Here is a 15,749-nt window from a genome sequence, read left to right as displayed (position 1 = left end):
AAACTTCCTAATAATTAGAGCGGTCTCAAATGGGACTGGGCTGCCTCGGGAGGTAATGGGCTCTTCAAGCTGAGGCTGGATGAGGGAATTCTTGGTTAGGTGTAGCCCAGAGTGGGTGGGTGACTGCTGAGGTCTCTCCTCATGCTCATACTTTCTGGTTTCATAGGTTTAGAATGAATGCTTTAAAAAATTTTGTATGGATTGCTTGAGATGTATAGCGGTGAGAAAATTCCTTGTCTCAGTCTTTGGTTCTGACTGGGTTTCTGGTCAACATAACTGAGCTCCTTAGTTAAGGGTCTCTAAGCGGCAGGTAGAGGTGGTCCACCTTCCCAGTCATGCAGAGCTAGGTTCAGACAATACAGTAAGGTTTTCTCCCAATTCCCACAATGGAATAAAGTTTTCTCACAAGGTAGAAGTTAGGTTGGACCCATAATTGGATAGAAAGGGAACTGAGCTAGCCCCAGAATGTCACAAGATGAAGTCAGTGTTGTCCCCTCAATTCTCACCATTAACCACTTGCTTTCCTAATCCCCTCAATTCCCTCACTTCCCAGGATCATGCTGGTCCCAAGTGCAGTCTTGGGGGTTGCCAGGGACAGCCTTCCCGGGGTCCATCTCCCCAAGCTTGCTATATTAATTTTCCACTCTTCCCAGGGAGGACCCATGGCGGGTGGCAAAGATGGTCAAATCCTACCTTCAACAGCACAACATTCCCCAGAGGGAGGTGGTGGACACCACTGGCCTCAACCAGTCCCACCTGTCCCAGCACCTCAACAAAGGCACCCCCATGAAGACTCAGAAGCGGGCTGCCCTGTATACCTGGTATGTCCGCAAGCAGCGGGAGGTGGCCCAGCGTAAGTAACAACCACTGGCATCTTCACATTTGTATGGTGCCCTGAACTTTTTGCTTATATTGTGTGTGTGGTGGGGGCTGAGGGGAGAAAGTAGAGAGACAATATCCAACATCAATGAGTATTTATTAAGTATCTACTATGTGCCAGGAATTGTACAGGGTTGTGAGGATATAAAGGTGAAAAGGAAGCATCCCCTGCCCTCAAAGAGACTGCATTCGATGGGGGTGGTGGTGGTGGTGAACAGACAGCATGTATACATAACAGTTATCCCTCCCACATCGGAGGGGTTAGGGTGCAGTGCCCCCATGATCTGGAAAACACACATAATGTTTTTGGCTCTCCCTTTGTATCAGAGAAGTCATCTGAATTATTATGGTATTAAAAGAAAATATGTTCATATTATATAATGCTATTCATCTAGTTTCTGCATTTCTGAGTTTCTAAACTTTTTCCGTGTCATCTGCTGAAATCACAGAAATCACATGTCACCTGTGATTTCTGCAAAACTCCCCCCAAATTCCCATTTAATTTCTTATGCTGACCTGTGATACATTGAAACCACAATGGGGTAGCCACGAAGTGGAGAGGATCACTGTATATAATAATAATCCTAGCTAGCCCTTATAATAGATCTTTAAGATTCACAAAGTGGTTTAATATGTTATGCAATGTGATCCTCCCAACAATCCTATGAGGTAGGTGCTATTATTATCCTAATTTTACACATGAGGAAACTGAGGCTGAGAGAAGTTTAATGACTTGGCCAAGGTCATATAGCTAAGTACGTACCTGAGGCAGGATTTGAACTCAGATGTTCCTGCCTCCAAGCCCAGAATTCTATCTATAATGCCACCTAGTTGCCTGGCACATAGTACAGAATAAATGTGAGGTACTCAGCGGGAGGGGGCAAGAGGGAAACAATGGTGGGGGGAGATATTTGGAGGCTGGGAACTCCTTCTTGTCCCTCAAATCACACTCCATGGATATTGCCTACTCCCACGAACTAGGGCAATTTTGGAGATTGGGGCTAAGAATCAGCAGGGCTCAGGGCATGGCCCTGTGTCCCTATACCCCAAACCCACTGTCCAGAAACTATTTCCAGTACTCCTAACCTGTGGTTGACCATCCCTCCTTTAGGTGGGTGCAGAAGAGCTAAGGTCCTCCTCTGGAAGTGGCCTGTCCAGTCTCCTGGGACTTCGGGAAAAGGGTGGGAGGATGTCCACCTTATTTAAATGACCACAGGCCAGTGGAGGGCAAACAGGGACCCAGGACCCAGGATCTAGGGTTTTCTCACAGCTCCATATGCCCACAGAATTCACCCACGCGGGACAAGGTGTACTAGCTGAGGAGCCCATGGGAGACGAGCTGCCCACCAAGAAGGGAAGGAGAAACCGTTTCAAGTGGGGTCCAGCCTCTCAGCAGATCCTGTTCCAGGCATATGAGAGGCAGAAGAACCCCAGCAAGGAGGAGAGGGAGGCTCTGGTGGAGGAGTGTAACAGGTAAAGGCTTGCATGACTCAAGGATCTGGGAGCCCTAACCTCTGTCTCTCTCCCTGTCCCTGGTGCTGACCCAGATATTGTCTGAGCCCTAGGAAGGAGGAGGAATTGTCCACAGACTTTTCCAGGAGAACATGCCAGGCACAGATTTAGATGAAGTTAATTTCTAATCTTGGGATCCCCCTGGCTTTGTTCCTGTCTCCCCCTGTCTCCTCTCCACCCCCCAAACTCTCAGCAGGGAGGATTGACACTCAATTTGTCAGCCTACTTATTTCTCTGGGCCTCCTCTTACTCGTCTGAGGGGTACCCTGCAGTTATACAACACTTTTAAGGTCCCTGGATAGGAACTTGCTGGTGGATAGTCCTAGGCTATAGCTGCCCTGATGATCTAAGGTCAGGACTGCTCTGTTTGGCCCCAGAGAGAAGAACCAGGAACAGTGGAAGGAAATTATTGAAATGTAGTATTTGTCTTACTATAAGGGAAAGCTTCCTAACCACAAGAGCAATCCTGGTCTTCCTTAGGAAGTAATGGATTTTCCTCCCCACTCTGGGTTTCATTCCCAAGAACCCTGAGGTTCTTTCCCATGCTGAACTTTGGTGATTCTGAGAACCTCCAGAAGTAAAAGGAATGTGAGGGGAACAGGAGGGGGTTCTAGAAATGAGGCTTCTCTCTAGGTAAGCTAAGGACAGTTGGTGGTGGCTCGCCCTTCTCCCCCAGCCTCTCCATTCTGCCATAATCCCCACCGTGAAGCTTACCAGGCCTGGGTGATTCCCCCACAGGGCTGAATGCATCCAGAGAGGGGTCTCCCCATCACAGGCCCAGGGCTTGGGCTCTAACCTGGTCACTGAGGTGCGTGTCTACAACTGGTTTGCCAATCGGCGGAAGGAAGAGGCCTTCCGGCATAAGTTAGCCATGGACACTTTTAGCGGACCCCAGCCTGGCCCTTCACTGTCAGCACATGGCTCCCCTGGCCTTCCTCCACCTTCCATCTCCCCCAGCAAAGTCCATGGTAAGTGCTGGCTGGTGGTGATGCAGGGGTGTGTGTGTGTGTGTGTATGGGGGGACTTACCTTGGGATCCCCAGATGACTTTGGTCCTCTGGGGACATGTGTGTGGAGGAGGTAGGCATGGGTGGGGGAAGGATGGACAAGAAGAATGGCAAAGGACACAAGGAAGGGTGGAGATCAGGGGATCTAAGGTCCTGGGCCTCATCTTCACCCCTCCCACCCCAGCTCCAGGTGTACGATACAGCCAACAGCCGACTAGTGAGGCAGAGTCATCGGGGAGCAGTGGCCACGGAGGGGGCAGCATGGTAACAACTCCCGCTGTCCTGCATCAGATATCCCCCCCAGGCCTGGAGCCCAGCCATAGTCTGCTCAGCACTGATGCTAAGCTGGTGAGTGCCAGCTCAGCCAGGGCCCTCCTCCGGCTTCCCCCTTCCCCTGCTCCAGGAATAATAAGGCCAGTTGATGTGCCCGTGACACCACTTTGAGTAAGGCACCATCATTTTACAGATAAGGAAACTGAGGCTCGGGCCGGAGCAGTTCTGTGCCGACTGCCAGTATATCCTTCTTCCCCTCAGATCATGCTGCTTCTCATGGAAGCCTTTTTCTAGCCCAATAGGAAAGCCCAGGACCACCCTGGGCAGTCTCCTTGGCAGACTCTCAGTTCAATTCGACAAGCATTAAGAGCCTACTGGGTGCAAGTCACTATGTGTGCAAGCCAGTGCAATCCACTCTTACAGAACTTTAATTCTGCTGGGGTCAGCAGATCCAGTTATCAACAGTAACATCCATCCATCATTCATTCACTTAGTCATTCAATGAATCAACAAGCATTTGTTAAGTCGAACATAGCTGTGCTAAGGGAAAAAAAAGCTAACAAATGAAACAGTATTAGCTCACAATGAGCTTAATCAAATCTGCTGGCTTGTGGCCAGGGCTGTGGGAATGCACCCGCCCCAGTTCTTGGAACTCTGCTTCTGAAGGAAGCAAAGAGGCTGTGGGCTGAGTCCCCTCAACTGCCCTCTACTGGGGCTGCCACCAAAGCAATAATAGTTATGGAAGAAAAATTATATAAGAAAAAAATATAATTTTATGTTATAATAAAAACAGTTTTAAGAAAAACAGATTATCAGACTGGTGAATGCAATTGTACAGGGAGATTCTGGTGAGGGCTTCCCTCTGGTAACACAGATTCAGTACCTTTGCTGTAACATAGGGGCACAGAGAGTGACTCGTCCAGGGTCACACGGACAGTATGTGTCAGAGATGGGATACAAACTGTGAGGTCAAACTGTGTCTCCCAAGAATGTCCTTTCCAATTTTAAAAAGCACCTTTATCCCAAAGACCCTGTGAGGGGTACAGTGAAAAGGATAATTATTCCTGTATTAGAGACAAGGACATACAAGTGACTTGGCCACAGTCACAGAGTCACAGTGTCAGCAATGGGAGTCAAGATGCAGCAAGTCACAGTTTCATAGAAGGGATTCTAAAGAACACAGAGGGCAGCTAGGTGGCGCCATAGTGCGTAGAGCCCTGGGCCCAGAGTCAGTAAGGCTCATCTTTCCAAGTTCAAATTCAGACTCAGACACTAGCTGTGTGACCCTGGGCAAGATACTTTACCCTGTTAGCCTCAGTTTTCTTGTCTATAAAATGGGCTAGAAATGGCAAACCACTTCAGCATCTCTGCCAGGAAGACTCCAAATGGGGTCATGAAGAGTCAGACATGACTGAAACAACAAAGAACACAGAATTCAACTCCTTAGACATGAGGAAACTGGCGCCCAGAGGTGAAGGGATTTGTCCAGGGTCCCATAGGTAATTAGCAGAACTGGGGTTTGAACCCAAGCCTCATGACTCCAAATCTAATGCTATTTCTACCGGACCATTCCTCCCTTCAAGAGAACCCCCCCTAAAGAGTGGTGTTGACCCAGACTAGGGCTAGAGACCTGCATGGAGCTAGTGCCTGGGAGAGATGCCTCTGCTGTAGGCACACTGTCCTCCAAATGAAGGAGGGGAGGGGGGATGACGGGAGAGGCGGCAGGTGCGCCTCCTTGGTGGCTCTCCATACCCATTGCAGTGCCGACTCTTTCTCCTCCTGCGCAGGTCTCGGCAGCTGGGGGGACCCTTCCCCCCGTCAGCACCCTGACTGCCCTGCACAATTTAGAGCCAATGCCCCCAGGGATCAGCCAGCAACCTCAGAACCTGATCATGGCCTCACTCCCTGGGGTCATGGCCATTGGGGCCGGAGAGCCTTCTTCCTTGGGACCCACCTTCACCAACACAGGAGCTTCTACTTTGGTCATTGGTGAGCTCGGGTCAAGGTGAAGGGAATGGAGGTGGGGAAAGACATGGCCCCAAAGGTCTAGCTAGCTAAATGTAGGCTATCATAACTGGGAGGGGAGTCCTTAGAACAGAGAATGTTAGAGCTGGAAGCCTAGAGTGCATGGTGTCAGAACTGGGAAGGCCCTTAGGACAGGGGATGGCAGGACTAGGAGGGGCCTCAGAACAGGGTGTGTCAGGGCTGGGAGGGGCCTCAGAACAGGGGGTGTCAGGGCTGGGAGGGGTCTCAGAACAGGGTGTGTCAGGGCTGGGAGGGGCCTGAGAACAGGGGATGTCCAGGCTGGGAGGGGTCCATGCTCTCATCTTAAAGATGAAGAAACCCAAAGGGTAGGAGTCCCTTTTCCCAGGTCACACAGGAAGCCAATAGAAGAGCTTGGACCTCTCGTTTTCAGACCAGTGTTCTTTACTCCATACAAACTCTTGTTTCTGATACCTGGGAGTAAGGAAATGCTGGGAAAGGGCGATTCCTCCAAATAGCTTTGTCCACCATCGTCCCTCCCAGTCTTCTGCAGGTCCTGGGACACAGGGTCTTGATGTAAATCCCCAGAAAGCAGGGATGGTGGAGTCCTGTGGGTCGGAGGACAGAGCACTGGCTTTGAGGGCAGAGAATATGTGTTAGAATTCTGTTTCTGCCATTTAATCCCTCTGGGCCTCTATTTCCCCATCTGTAAAATGAGGGGGTCCTTGGAAGTCTCTGGGCAAAGGCTGGAAAATGACTTGTTGGGAAGCTGAGAATGGGGCTCTTGCTCAGGTCTGGCCTGGACCCAATGGCTTTCAAGGGCTATTCTGGCATAAATTCTGTGATTATCCACAAGAAATCCAGGTGAAGGGCCTTAGGGACATCTTGAGAGAGAACACTTCCAGCAGGCTTCAGGGAAGAGCTTTCAATGTTGAACTCAGAAGAGGAGGATGGCCAGGTGTGATATGGCGGCCAGCCAAGCTGGTGAGACCTTGAACTGTATTCAAAATGTCTTGGTGTCCAAGAATGAAAAGGTGCTTCTGGGAGCTGCCTTGGCCAGCTCATGCAGGGGGGAACTTTGAGTTCTGGGATCCATGGTTTAGGAGGGAAATGAGGACTCAAAAGGACCTGAAGTTTTCATGTCACATGAAGGTCAGTTAGAGAATCTGAGAGTGTTTGGTAGGATAGAAGGCTTGGGGGGTGCAGGCCATGAGAGTTATCTCCCAGGATTCAAAAAGCTGCCATTTCATTGTTGGGGAAAGGCTGGAGATGCTGGTGGGCTCTTCTACAGGTGGGCATCAGGCTGGTCTAGGTGGTCTCTGAGTGGTCTCTAACTCTGAAATTCTATGATTTCAACAGACAGAGATGCAAACCACTCTAGGGACACCTGGGGGATGGCGATGAAGGGGGCTAATGGGAGAGAAGGCTGGAGAAAGAGGTTGTGTTTATACTGTGGAGTGTCTTACATGTCAGACTAGAGTGTTTGGATTTGTCCTAGGAGAAATAGGGAGCCATTGCAGGTTGTTAAGAAGGGGAGTGACCTAGTCTGGTCTGTGCCTTATCAAGACAATTCTGGCAGCTGTATGAAGGACGATTTGGAAAGGGGAGAGAGTGGAGACAGGGAGACCAGCAATTACATCTAAATTTTACAGATGATATTAGATTATTTTATCTAAATTAACATGAGTTGAGCCCTGGACCCCAAACCCTTGGGTTCTAGCCTCTGACCCAGAGTTCTTGGATGCACCCAGGCCTCCTGCTGGATATGAGGGCAGAAGGGGAATGGGGAAGTGGGTTCTAGTGTCTTCCCATCTGTGTTCTAGGCTTAGCCTCCAGCCAGGCCCAGAGTGTGCCTGTCATCAACAGCATGGGCAGCAGCTTGACCACCCTGCAGCCCGTACAGTTTTCCCAGCCATTGCATCCCTCCTATCAACAGCCACTCATGCAACAAGTGCAGGGCCACATGGCTCAGAGTCCCTTCATGGCCACCATGGCCCAGCTGCAGAGTCCTCATGGTAAGGGGCCTGGTGCCCTCCTCCCCCCAAGTCCATTCTGCTTCCTTTCCACACTCCCCAGCTTGAGCCCTACAGTGATGGTTGTGGGAGAGCACTGGGCAATCCCAGCCTGACTGGTCCCCCATGGGTCTCAGTGATGAGAGGGTGCCCTTTGCCATTTAGGCCAGTCCTGTGTCCTGACACTGGGATCCTGGGCCCTTAGTTTCAGAAAAAGTTTGAAGCACTACAAATGACAGTATTGCTAGCTTACTTTAGGCATGGTCATTCACACATCAAAGAAAGGCGCTTTACAGTTTATTCACACCTCCATCCCTCTGTAAGTAGAAAGCTCTTTGGGCCATTGCTTGGGTCCACTCAGAAAAGACATGGTGTCCCTGGCTAAGTGTGGCCCAGCTAAGTTAGGGTCCCTGGTCCCTGTGTTTTATGTGGTTTCTCTTCTCACTGATATTACTCCACAGCTCTCTACAGTCACAAACCTGATGTTACTCAATACACGCACACTGGCCTCCTCCCCCAGACCATGCTCATCACCGACACGGCCAACCTCAGCGCACTTGCCAGCCTGACGCCCACCAAGCAGGTAAAGCTGAGGGGAGGGCAGCCTATGGTCACTGTCCAAGGTTCTCAGGCCTCAGCTGCCCTCAGTCTCCCGTGACTGGCATCTCTTCTCCCTCAGGTCTTCAGCTCAGACTCTGAGACCCCCAGCGAGTCCGGGTTACACACACCAGTGTCTCAGGCTTCGACCATCCACATCCCCAGCCAGGACCCAGGTATCCAGCACCTGCAGCAGGGACATTGCCTCTGCACCAGCCCAGCTGGAGAGGGATGGCCCACGTCCCCGCCCTACCCCCTCTGGTGGGATCACCCAGTGTGCAGATGTTGGCTGGGAGGGAAGATGCGGTGTGGGGCTGTGGAAAGTCAGAAGCCCTGGGAGATTGTCCTAGCATTCACTAGACTAGGTATCATTTACATAGCACTTCAAGGTTTACAAAGTACCTTTTGCAATAACCCCGGGAGATAGGTATTATTATTAATTCTACAGCTGAAGGAAGAAGGTGACAAAGCCAGTAAGTGTCCAAGGATGGATTTGAACTGAGGTCCTCCCGTCTCCCACTCCAGCTCTCTCTCCACTGCCTCGGCTGCCCACCTCAGCTATCTCTTCCAAGATGGCAGGAGTTACTTCATGGCCCATCAGGCAAATGGTTGCCCTCAGAGGACCTGGATTCAAATAATGCTGGCCCAGAATCCGGAAGACATGAGTTCAAATCCAGTCTCAGATATTTAATAATTGTGACCTTGGACAAGCCACTTAACGTCTGTTTATCTGTTTCCTCATCTGTAAAATGAGGATAATATCTATCTCCCAGGGTTATTGTGAGGATCAAACAGTATGCGGTGCCTGGTTCTATATAAATGCCAGCTGTGATCACCGTCCCCATCTTTGTTAAAGCCCTGTCTTTGGGGAGGGTGCTTCACTGGGCCTCAGTTTCCCCGTCTGTGTGATGGGGGCAGGGGCTGTACTAGACCCCGCCTGGGAGGCCCAGCTCACCAGCCGTGCTTGCCTCTACAGTGTCCTCCAGCAGCCTGGTGCTGTATCAGGGTTCAGAGTCCACCAGCAGCCACAGCCAGCTCCTGTCCTCCAATCATGGCGTCATTGAGACCTTCATCTCCACACACATGGCCTCTTCCTCTCAGTAACCATGGTGACCACCCCCCCTGGGGCCAGGGTCTGTCAGAGAAGGCCTGCTTAATGGGGCGAGGGGAGCCAGAGCCCCCTCGGCCTCCCCCAACCTCCACTGCCACAGCGGGACAAGGACCCTTGGGAAAGCTCCGTTTCCAGAGGGAATCCTGGGGACCTTGACTCCCCAACTCTCCTCTGCCAGCTTTGAAAGGTGAAGAGGGCCTTGGGACAACACCTGAGTCAGAGAACACTAGAAGGGGCATCAGAAGTTGTCATTTTACGGAGGGGTGAAGATGTAGTGCTCCTTGGGCCACAGTCACTGGATGGCAGAGCTGGGACTCCACCGGGGCCTCCTGCCTCAGTCTGGAGCTCTCCTTCCTCCCAGCCCCACTACTCTGGGGGTCCTGAATCACCATTTCTTTGGGCCTGCCCAGTTTCCCCAAACTCAGCCTCACCCGTCAGCACCAAAGCCAAACCAGAGGGCCGGAGAAGGGCAGCACGCAGCTCTCCTGCATCAAGGCTGCTGCCTGCCTCGTGTCCACTCCTTGGCTGGTGAGCTTTGCTCTGGCCCCTCTAGGGAAGCTCCCAGCAACAAGCAGGAAGGGCAGCTGGACAGGGCCCCCTCCTCAGCTGTCCTGCCCACTGCTGGCTTGGCAGTACACTTCTGGAGGGCTCCTCTGTGGGTTTGGTTCTCCCATCTCCTCCTGGTCACAGCTTTTTGCTCTGACTTCACCCAGATCTATTGGGCACTTCTGCAGATGGCAGCCTGCGGGCCTCGGCTCACCTGGGGGAGGGCGGCCCCTGCTTCCCCATCTCCTCCACCATGTGCTACCCTGCCAGATGCCCTGGGCCCTTGTGACATCAGGACTGAGAGGTATGGGTGCTCCTAAGTGCCGGGGTAGAGACTGGGCTGTCCTGGGCAGGCAGCTCCAGCCTGGCAAGGGGGGGGGAAGCTGAATGACTGCTCTGGGGAGACACTACCCCCCAGGAGGGGCCGATCCAAGCAGGGACCGGTGCAGAGGCTTCAGCTGCCCTTCCTCTCCGGCCGAGGGTGCTGGAGCTCTGCTGGTGGGGAGCCCCTGGGCCCGAGGCTCCTGAACAGGGCACAGAAAGCTCCTGTGGCTTGCTCCCAAGCAGGGGCTGAGCCTATAAATATATGTATTTAACTTTCAGTCAGAGTGCTTTATTCCTTCACCCTGCCTTGGGGATGGTGGGGTAGGAGGCACGGCTTCAAGGGGATTCTGGGGGTGAGTGCCAGACTAGAGGGAGCCCATCTCAGGTCTCAGGAAAGAGAACATCCTGACTTCTGGCTTCCCAGGTGCCTGGGAAGGAAACAAGCATTTATTAAGCGCCTACTAGGTACTAGGTACTATGCTAGGCGCCTTACAAATATGATCGCGTTTGATTCTCACAACCCTGGAAGGCAAACAGAGGCAAAGTGACTTGCTCAGGGTCACACAGGTATTTGAACTCGGCCTTCCTGCCTCTAGGTCCAGAGTTCTGTACACTATGGCCCTCCCTGGGTGCCTCTGTCTCATTCCAAGGGAATGGGCTCACAGAAGCCGAGTCTGGCCCAAATCTCTCTGTGGGCATGTGCTATGGTACAGAGACCAAACAGAACACACCCAGTGGCCTTTAAACTCGAGTTCAGTCTGTCATCCCAGCCCTGACCCCTTACAGGATCACAGCCTGACGCCTGGGTGGGGCCTCAGGGGCCATCTGGTACTAGAAGCTGAGGAAGACAAGGTGAAATGATGTGGGGCTGCTAGGTGGTGTGGCCAATAGAGCACTGGCCCTGGAGCCAGGACCTGAGTTCAAATCCAACCTAAGACACCTGACATACGCACTAGCTGTGTGATCTTGGGCAAATCACTTAACCCCAACTGCCCTGCCCTCCCTCCTCAAAAAAAAAAAAAAAAACTTGCCCAGGGTCACACAGCTAGCCAAGTTCAGAGGCTGGATTTGAACTCAGACCTTCCCTACTCTGGGTCCAGCATTCCCTGTATTACATGGCCTCTCCAGGCTGAACAGTCCCAGGCCTTCACGCAGTCCTCCCAGAGCATAAACCCAGGGGGCCCTTTGTTGCCCATTTCTGAATGTCTGTGGGTGGTAAAGAACACGCTCGGCAGAGCGCGGTGGAAAGGACACCTCAAATGGGGGGCTTGGCCTGGATGGAAGCTCGTGTCTCCAGCTCTAAGTCCCATGATCCTTTGCTTGAATAGTCAGGGTGACAGGGAACTCACCACCTTTCAGGGCAGCTCTGTTCTTTTGCTGTATTTCTAGTTTTTGCAGAATTAAACACTTCTAGAAATAAAAAGCTCAAAGTTTTCAGGAAACTCATATATTTTTTCCAGAGAACAAATAAAGTCCTCACAGGCTCATAGGGCTAGGAAGTGGAGGAAGCAGGAAGAGAAGGCGCTTCTCCAGGGATTTCAGGGGTCCTGTCACAGGCCCGGCTGGGTGTCTCCAGCTGCTAGACCTGGGGCGGCTTCAGGGACAAAAAGGGCTTCCCCAGCCCCTTGGCCTGATGGAACAGGGACCAGAGGGGCTGTTTTATGGGGTCAGAGTGGCAGGGCGCAGCTGGCCATGAGCTTTATTAGGCTCCCACACTCACACAGGTGAGGACCCCTCCATCTGTCCTCCAGGCCACACCCAAGGCATAGGCAGAAAGTGGGTAAGAAGGGAGGCCAGAGGCCATGGGGGAAGGGCTGCCATGGCTCCCGGGAGCCCGAAGCTCTCCATCCTGGGCCCATTCAGGTGTGGCCTGCTTCCTCCCCTCCCCCTTCCCGTGGAGGGGTGTTCTCATTTGACAGACCAGGGACAGCAGCCTCTGGAGCCAGGTGCCGGCCCCAGTGAGAGTCACTCTATGGCACTGGCTGCTTGGCCCTTCTGTGCTGGGGGCTGCAGATCCCCCCTTTCCTCTGTCCGGCTTTTCTTCCGCCTTTTCTTTCTCTTTGTGGTGAGCGGTGTGTAGTCCCCATTGTGCTGGGCTTCTCCCCCTTTTGGATCCCTGTGAAGGGACAGGGGCCGAGGTTGCTTCTCTGGGGTCCCTGTGGTACCAGCTTCCTTCCCCTGCCCAACCTGTGGCTGCCCCTTCTTCTTTTTCTTCTTCTTCTTCTTGGGCTCCAGCTGCTCTGTGGGGGCCTCCTGGGCGGGCAGAGCTCCAGGCCGCAGAATGTCTGTCGCAGACACAGCCACCTCCCGGCATCTCCTCCACTGCTCATCACTGTCTGAGTCACTGCTATGAGACAGTCAGGGTTGGTCTCCCTTGGCCCACCACCCCTTGGGCCAAGCTATGCCTGGTCCCTAGCTCACTGCCCCTTTGGGACAAGCTGTGCCCGGACCCTGGCCAACCACCCCCTGGGGCCAAGCTACTGACACCTCCAAGCACCACACCCATGGGCTGTCAGGATCACTCCTTTGCCCAGGTCTGAGCAGGGTCTGCTGTGGGGGTCGTGGAGGTGACTGACTGGCCAGGGCAGGAAGCTCACTCACCTGGAACTGGATGGCAGCCGCTTCCTGCTCGTGGTGGGAGGAGCTGTGTCCTGCAGGCTGCCCGGGATGGACGTGAAGAAGAGGCGGAAGCCTGGAAGGCCAAAGAGCCAGAGGAGCTTGCGCCCGGGGTGGGTTGGAGCAGGCTGGACACCCGCACCCAGGGGGTCTGAGCTCAGAAAGGGGGGGGGGCACTCACCATCGTCCTCCTCGGGGGCCACCTGTGCGGGAGCCTGCGCGGGCCTGGGGCTGGAGTCCAACATGGTGATACAGCTAAAGGGGAGGGAACAGCAGCCACTGAGCTCAAGGCCCTTAGCCCAGGCCCCAGGCTGCTAGGAAGGGCCGGACTGGAGAGAGACCAGAGGGAGTGTCTGTTGAGCAGGGCCCCCGCTGGACGACAGGCCTCACAAGAGCGACGATGGCGACGATGGGCGTCCCGGGCCCGGGCTGGAGTCCTTCCTCGGACGCCGTGTGTGCAGCCCTGTGCAGGGCCCTGCCTTGCCCAGGCACCCGGGTGCTCGCTAACACCGTGAGGTGCTGAGGTACTACCACATGCATTTGCCGAGGGCCCCATACTGGTGAGGTGACGGGTCCAAGGTAAAAGAGAACGCGGCTGCAGCCACTGGGGGTGAAGCCCCAGGAAGCAGCTGTGGTTTCACTGGCAGAGGGAATTCGCCTCGACTTCACTCCCACCCTAGTGGATCAGCACAAGCCCTGCAATTCAGAATCCTGGAGTTTACCTGATGTCTGGGTTCAGTGACTTGCCCAGGGTCACCCTTGCTCGGAGGCCGGCTCTGTATCCACTAGGCCCCACACATCCTTCAGTAAACATTGGTCAGGGGCCTACCATGCGCCAGGCACCATGATGAGTGCTGGGGACACAAAAGCAAATGCTGCCCCTGCCCTCTTGGAGCTCATGGTCTGATCGGGGAGACAACATGCAAACAAATGAGCTTATATCCCTGCTGTAATAACCCACCTTTGTTTATGGTTGTGTATTTTATAAGTTTTAATTTATTCGTGTCATACATAAAACACAGGGTGGCCAGGGCATCACAGTGCTCAGAGTGTGGGGCCTGGAGGCAGGAAGCCTCATCTTTCCGAGCTCAGACCCAGGGACAGATGCTCACAGTGTGGGGTGGAAAGGTGGGGGATGGGGGTGACCTCCCAGCCCATGCAGGGATCACGGATCCATCCTGCTGTGTCACTACTGAGGCCTCCTAAGCACAAGCTGCTCGCAGATCACGTGTAAGATGAGGCGGCTGGTGATGCCACCGTGCAATAAGTGGCTGGGTGTGGAGTCCGAAACACATGAGTTCAAATCCAGCCTCAGATACTTCCTAGTAGTGTGACCCTGGACAAGTCACTTCACCTGTCTGCCTCAGTTTCCTCATCTGTAAAATGGGGATAACGATAGCACCTTCATCTCTGGGTTGTTGTGAGCTCAAAGGAGATCACATGTATGATGTGTTTGTAAACATTCCATGTTAACCATCACCATCATCATCATCATGGGACCCAGAGCTGGGAGGGCCCTTAGAAAGCATCTGGTCTGACCAGCATTTGAGGTGAGGAAATGGAAATCCAGGAAGCTGTAGGTCCGAGGTCAGGCCCAGACGCCTGCTCCCTCGGCCCAGGAGTCACACTCAAGGAGACCAGCCCCTGAGCCTTTAGGCCCAGCCCAGCCCCCAAAGCCCCCAGCCCTTCTGGCAGACGTCCCCTAGGATCTCTAGGCCCAAAGGGGTTCTCTCTGACAAAGTCAGCAAAAGAGGGTGTGGCCATCCTCAATGCCAAGCCTGGGTGTGCTATACAGGCCCACCCCAAACATCCCTGGGCCACCTGGACACACCAGAGCTTATCAAAAGCCCTTAGAAAGGCCTCCCATTGGCTGGGGATTTATGGAATGGCACAAATGATAAATGATGGGACTGATCAGAGGTCTGAGGGGTTGCAATCAGCACCAGGGAAGGAAAGGCCCAAATGGACGGATAAAGGGCCAGTGCAAGGATCCATCCACACCTTTTACGAGTGTGCTTCTGGGCTGGCGCTGTGCCTGCACATAGTAGGGCCTTTATAAATACCCACTGACTTGTGCTCTCATTCTCCTGGCTGTCTCTGTCACTGCTCTGGAGGAGGGCCCGGGCTGGCTTTCCTCACCTGTCTAACAAGGCTCCCAGCTTTTTCGCTACGTGAATCCGGAACTCCGGAGTGGTCTGCAGCTCATTCCCGTCCTGCTCATGCTCATCCACCTTGTGTCTGCAATGAGAACAAGGCATACCCTCACCTGGGGCTCAGGAGACCCTCCTCCCAGACAGCACGGGAACCCCTGGGCTGGAACTGGAGCCCCCAGGCTCAACACCACAATACCTGAGGCTTGGTCGGGTGGCGGGCAGGTTGTCCTTGGCTGTGACCTCTGTGGAAAGAAAGGGAAATGGAGGAGTTTGGGACCAGATCTTGGCCCAGTCATTTCCCACCTCTGGGGAAAACGTTCTCATGGGCAAGAGGAAGTGTTTGAACCTGGTCCCTTGAGGCCCCTCCCAGCATTGCCATCCCCAATTCTAAGCTCGGATGTTCTAGGACCTTTATGCTAACACGGAATGTTCCTGGGTGCTGTCTCAGGTCTGCTTCTGTGCTAGGCTCTGTAAAGAGACGCACAGATACAAGGTAAGGCTCTGGCCCTGGGAAGGCTCCAATCCTGCTGCCTCCGGACTCCAAGGGCAATGCAGACATTGCCCTCTGCAGGGCAGGGCTCTCCCAGTCAAGGCCGTCCAGTGGTCAGGAACAGGCCTGCTCCTTCCACGTCATGCCAAGATCTTAGGGGTGGAAAGGGTTTGGCGGCCAATGGACCCACGCTGCAACTAGGGGAGAGCCACAAGCTCCCGAGCCCTGGCTTCCGATTCTGCCCTGG

General features: G+C 53.5%; 2 protein-coding genes across 3 annotated transcripts in view; one reads left to right on the top strand and one right to left on the bottom strand.

Annotated features, from left to right (window-relative positions):
* Positions 1–10,521, top strand: part of HNF1A (HNF1 homeobox A) — a 26,918-nt gene extending 16,397 nt beyond the window's left edge. The window contains exons 2-10 of the mRNA XM_069081462.1: positions 654–853; positions 2,166–2,352; positions 3,130–3,359; positions 3,582–3,745; positions 5,458–5,659; positions 7,477–7,668; positions 8,127–8,248; positions 8,345–8,438; positions 9,239–10,521. Coding sequence (XP_068937563.1) covers positions 654–853; positions 2,166–2,352; positions 3,130–3,359; positions 3,582–3,745; positions 5,458–5,659; positions 7,477–7,668; positions 8,127–8,248; positions 8,345–8,438; positions 9,239–9,366 — 1,519 coding nt within the window. The 3' untranslated portion in view covers positions 9,367–10,521. The remainder of the gene's footprint in view (positions 1–653; positions 854–2,165; positions 2,353–3,129; positions 3,360–3,581; positions 3,746–5,457; positions 5,660–7,476; positions 7,669–8,126; positions 8,249–8,344; positions 8,439–9,238) is intronic.
* Positions 10,522–11,674: 1,153 nt separating this feature from the next.
* Positions 11,675–15,749, bottom strand: part of CUNH12orf43 (chromosome unknown C12orf43 homolog) — a 4,803-nt gene continuing 728 nt past the window's right edge. Inside the window, exons 2-6 of one of the 2 annotated variants that reach the window (XM_069081912.1) lie at positions 15,209–15,254; positions 14,999–15,097; positions 13,041–13,114; positions 12,845–12,935; positions 11,675–12,590 (exon numbers count right to left, since the gene is read on the bottom strand). In XM_069081912.1, the coding sequence (XP_068938013.1) occupies positions 12,209–12,590; positions 12,845–12,935; positions 13,041–13,114; positions 14,999–15,097; positions 15,209–15,254 (692 nt within the window). In that variant the 3' untranslated portion in view covers positions 11,675–12,208. The remainder of the gene's footprint in view (positions 12,591–12,844; positions 12,936–13,040; positions 13,115–14,998; positions 15,098–15,208; positions 15,255–15,749) is intronic. The other variant, XM_069081914.1, reaches the window with a different exon arrangement.

This window comes from Petaurus breviceps, unplaced genomic scaffold, assembly GCF_028583685.1.
Source record: "Petaurus breviceps papuanus isolate PSGF00001 unplaced genomic scaffold, PetGlider_PUasm1.0 99, whole genome shotgun sequence".
Classification (NCBI taxonomy): domain Eukaryota; kingdom Metazoa; phylum Chordata; class Mammalia; order Diprotodontia; family Petauridae; genus Petaurus; species Petaurus breviceps.
This window is presented reverse-complemented; position numbering and strand designations above follow the sequence as displayed.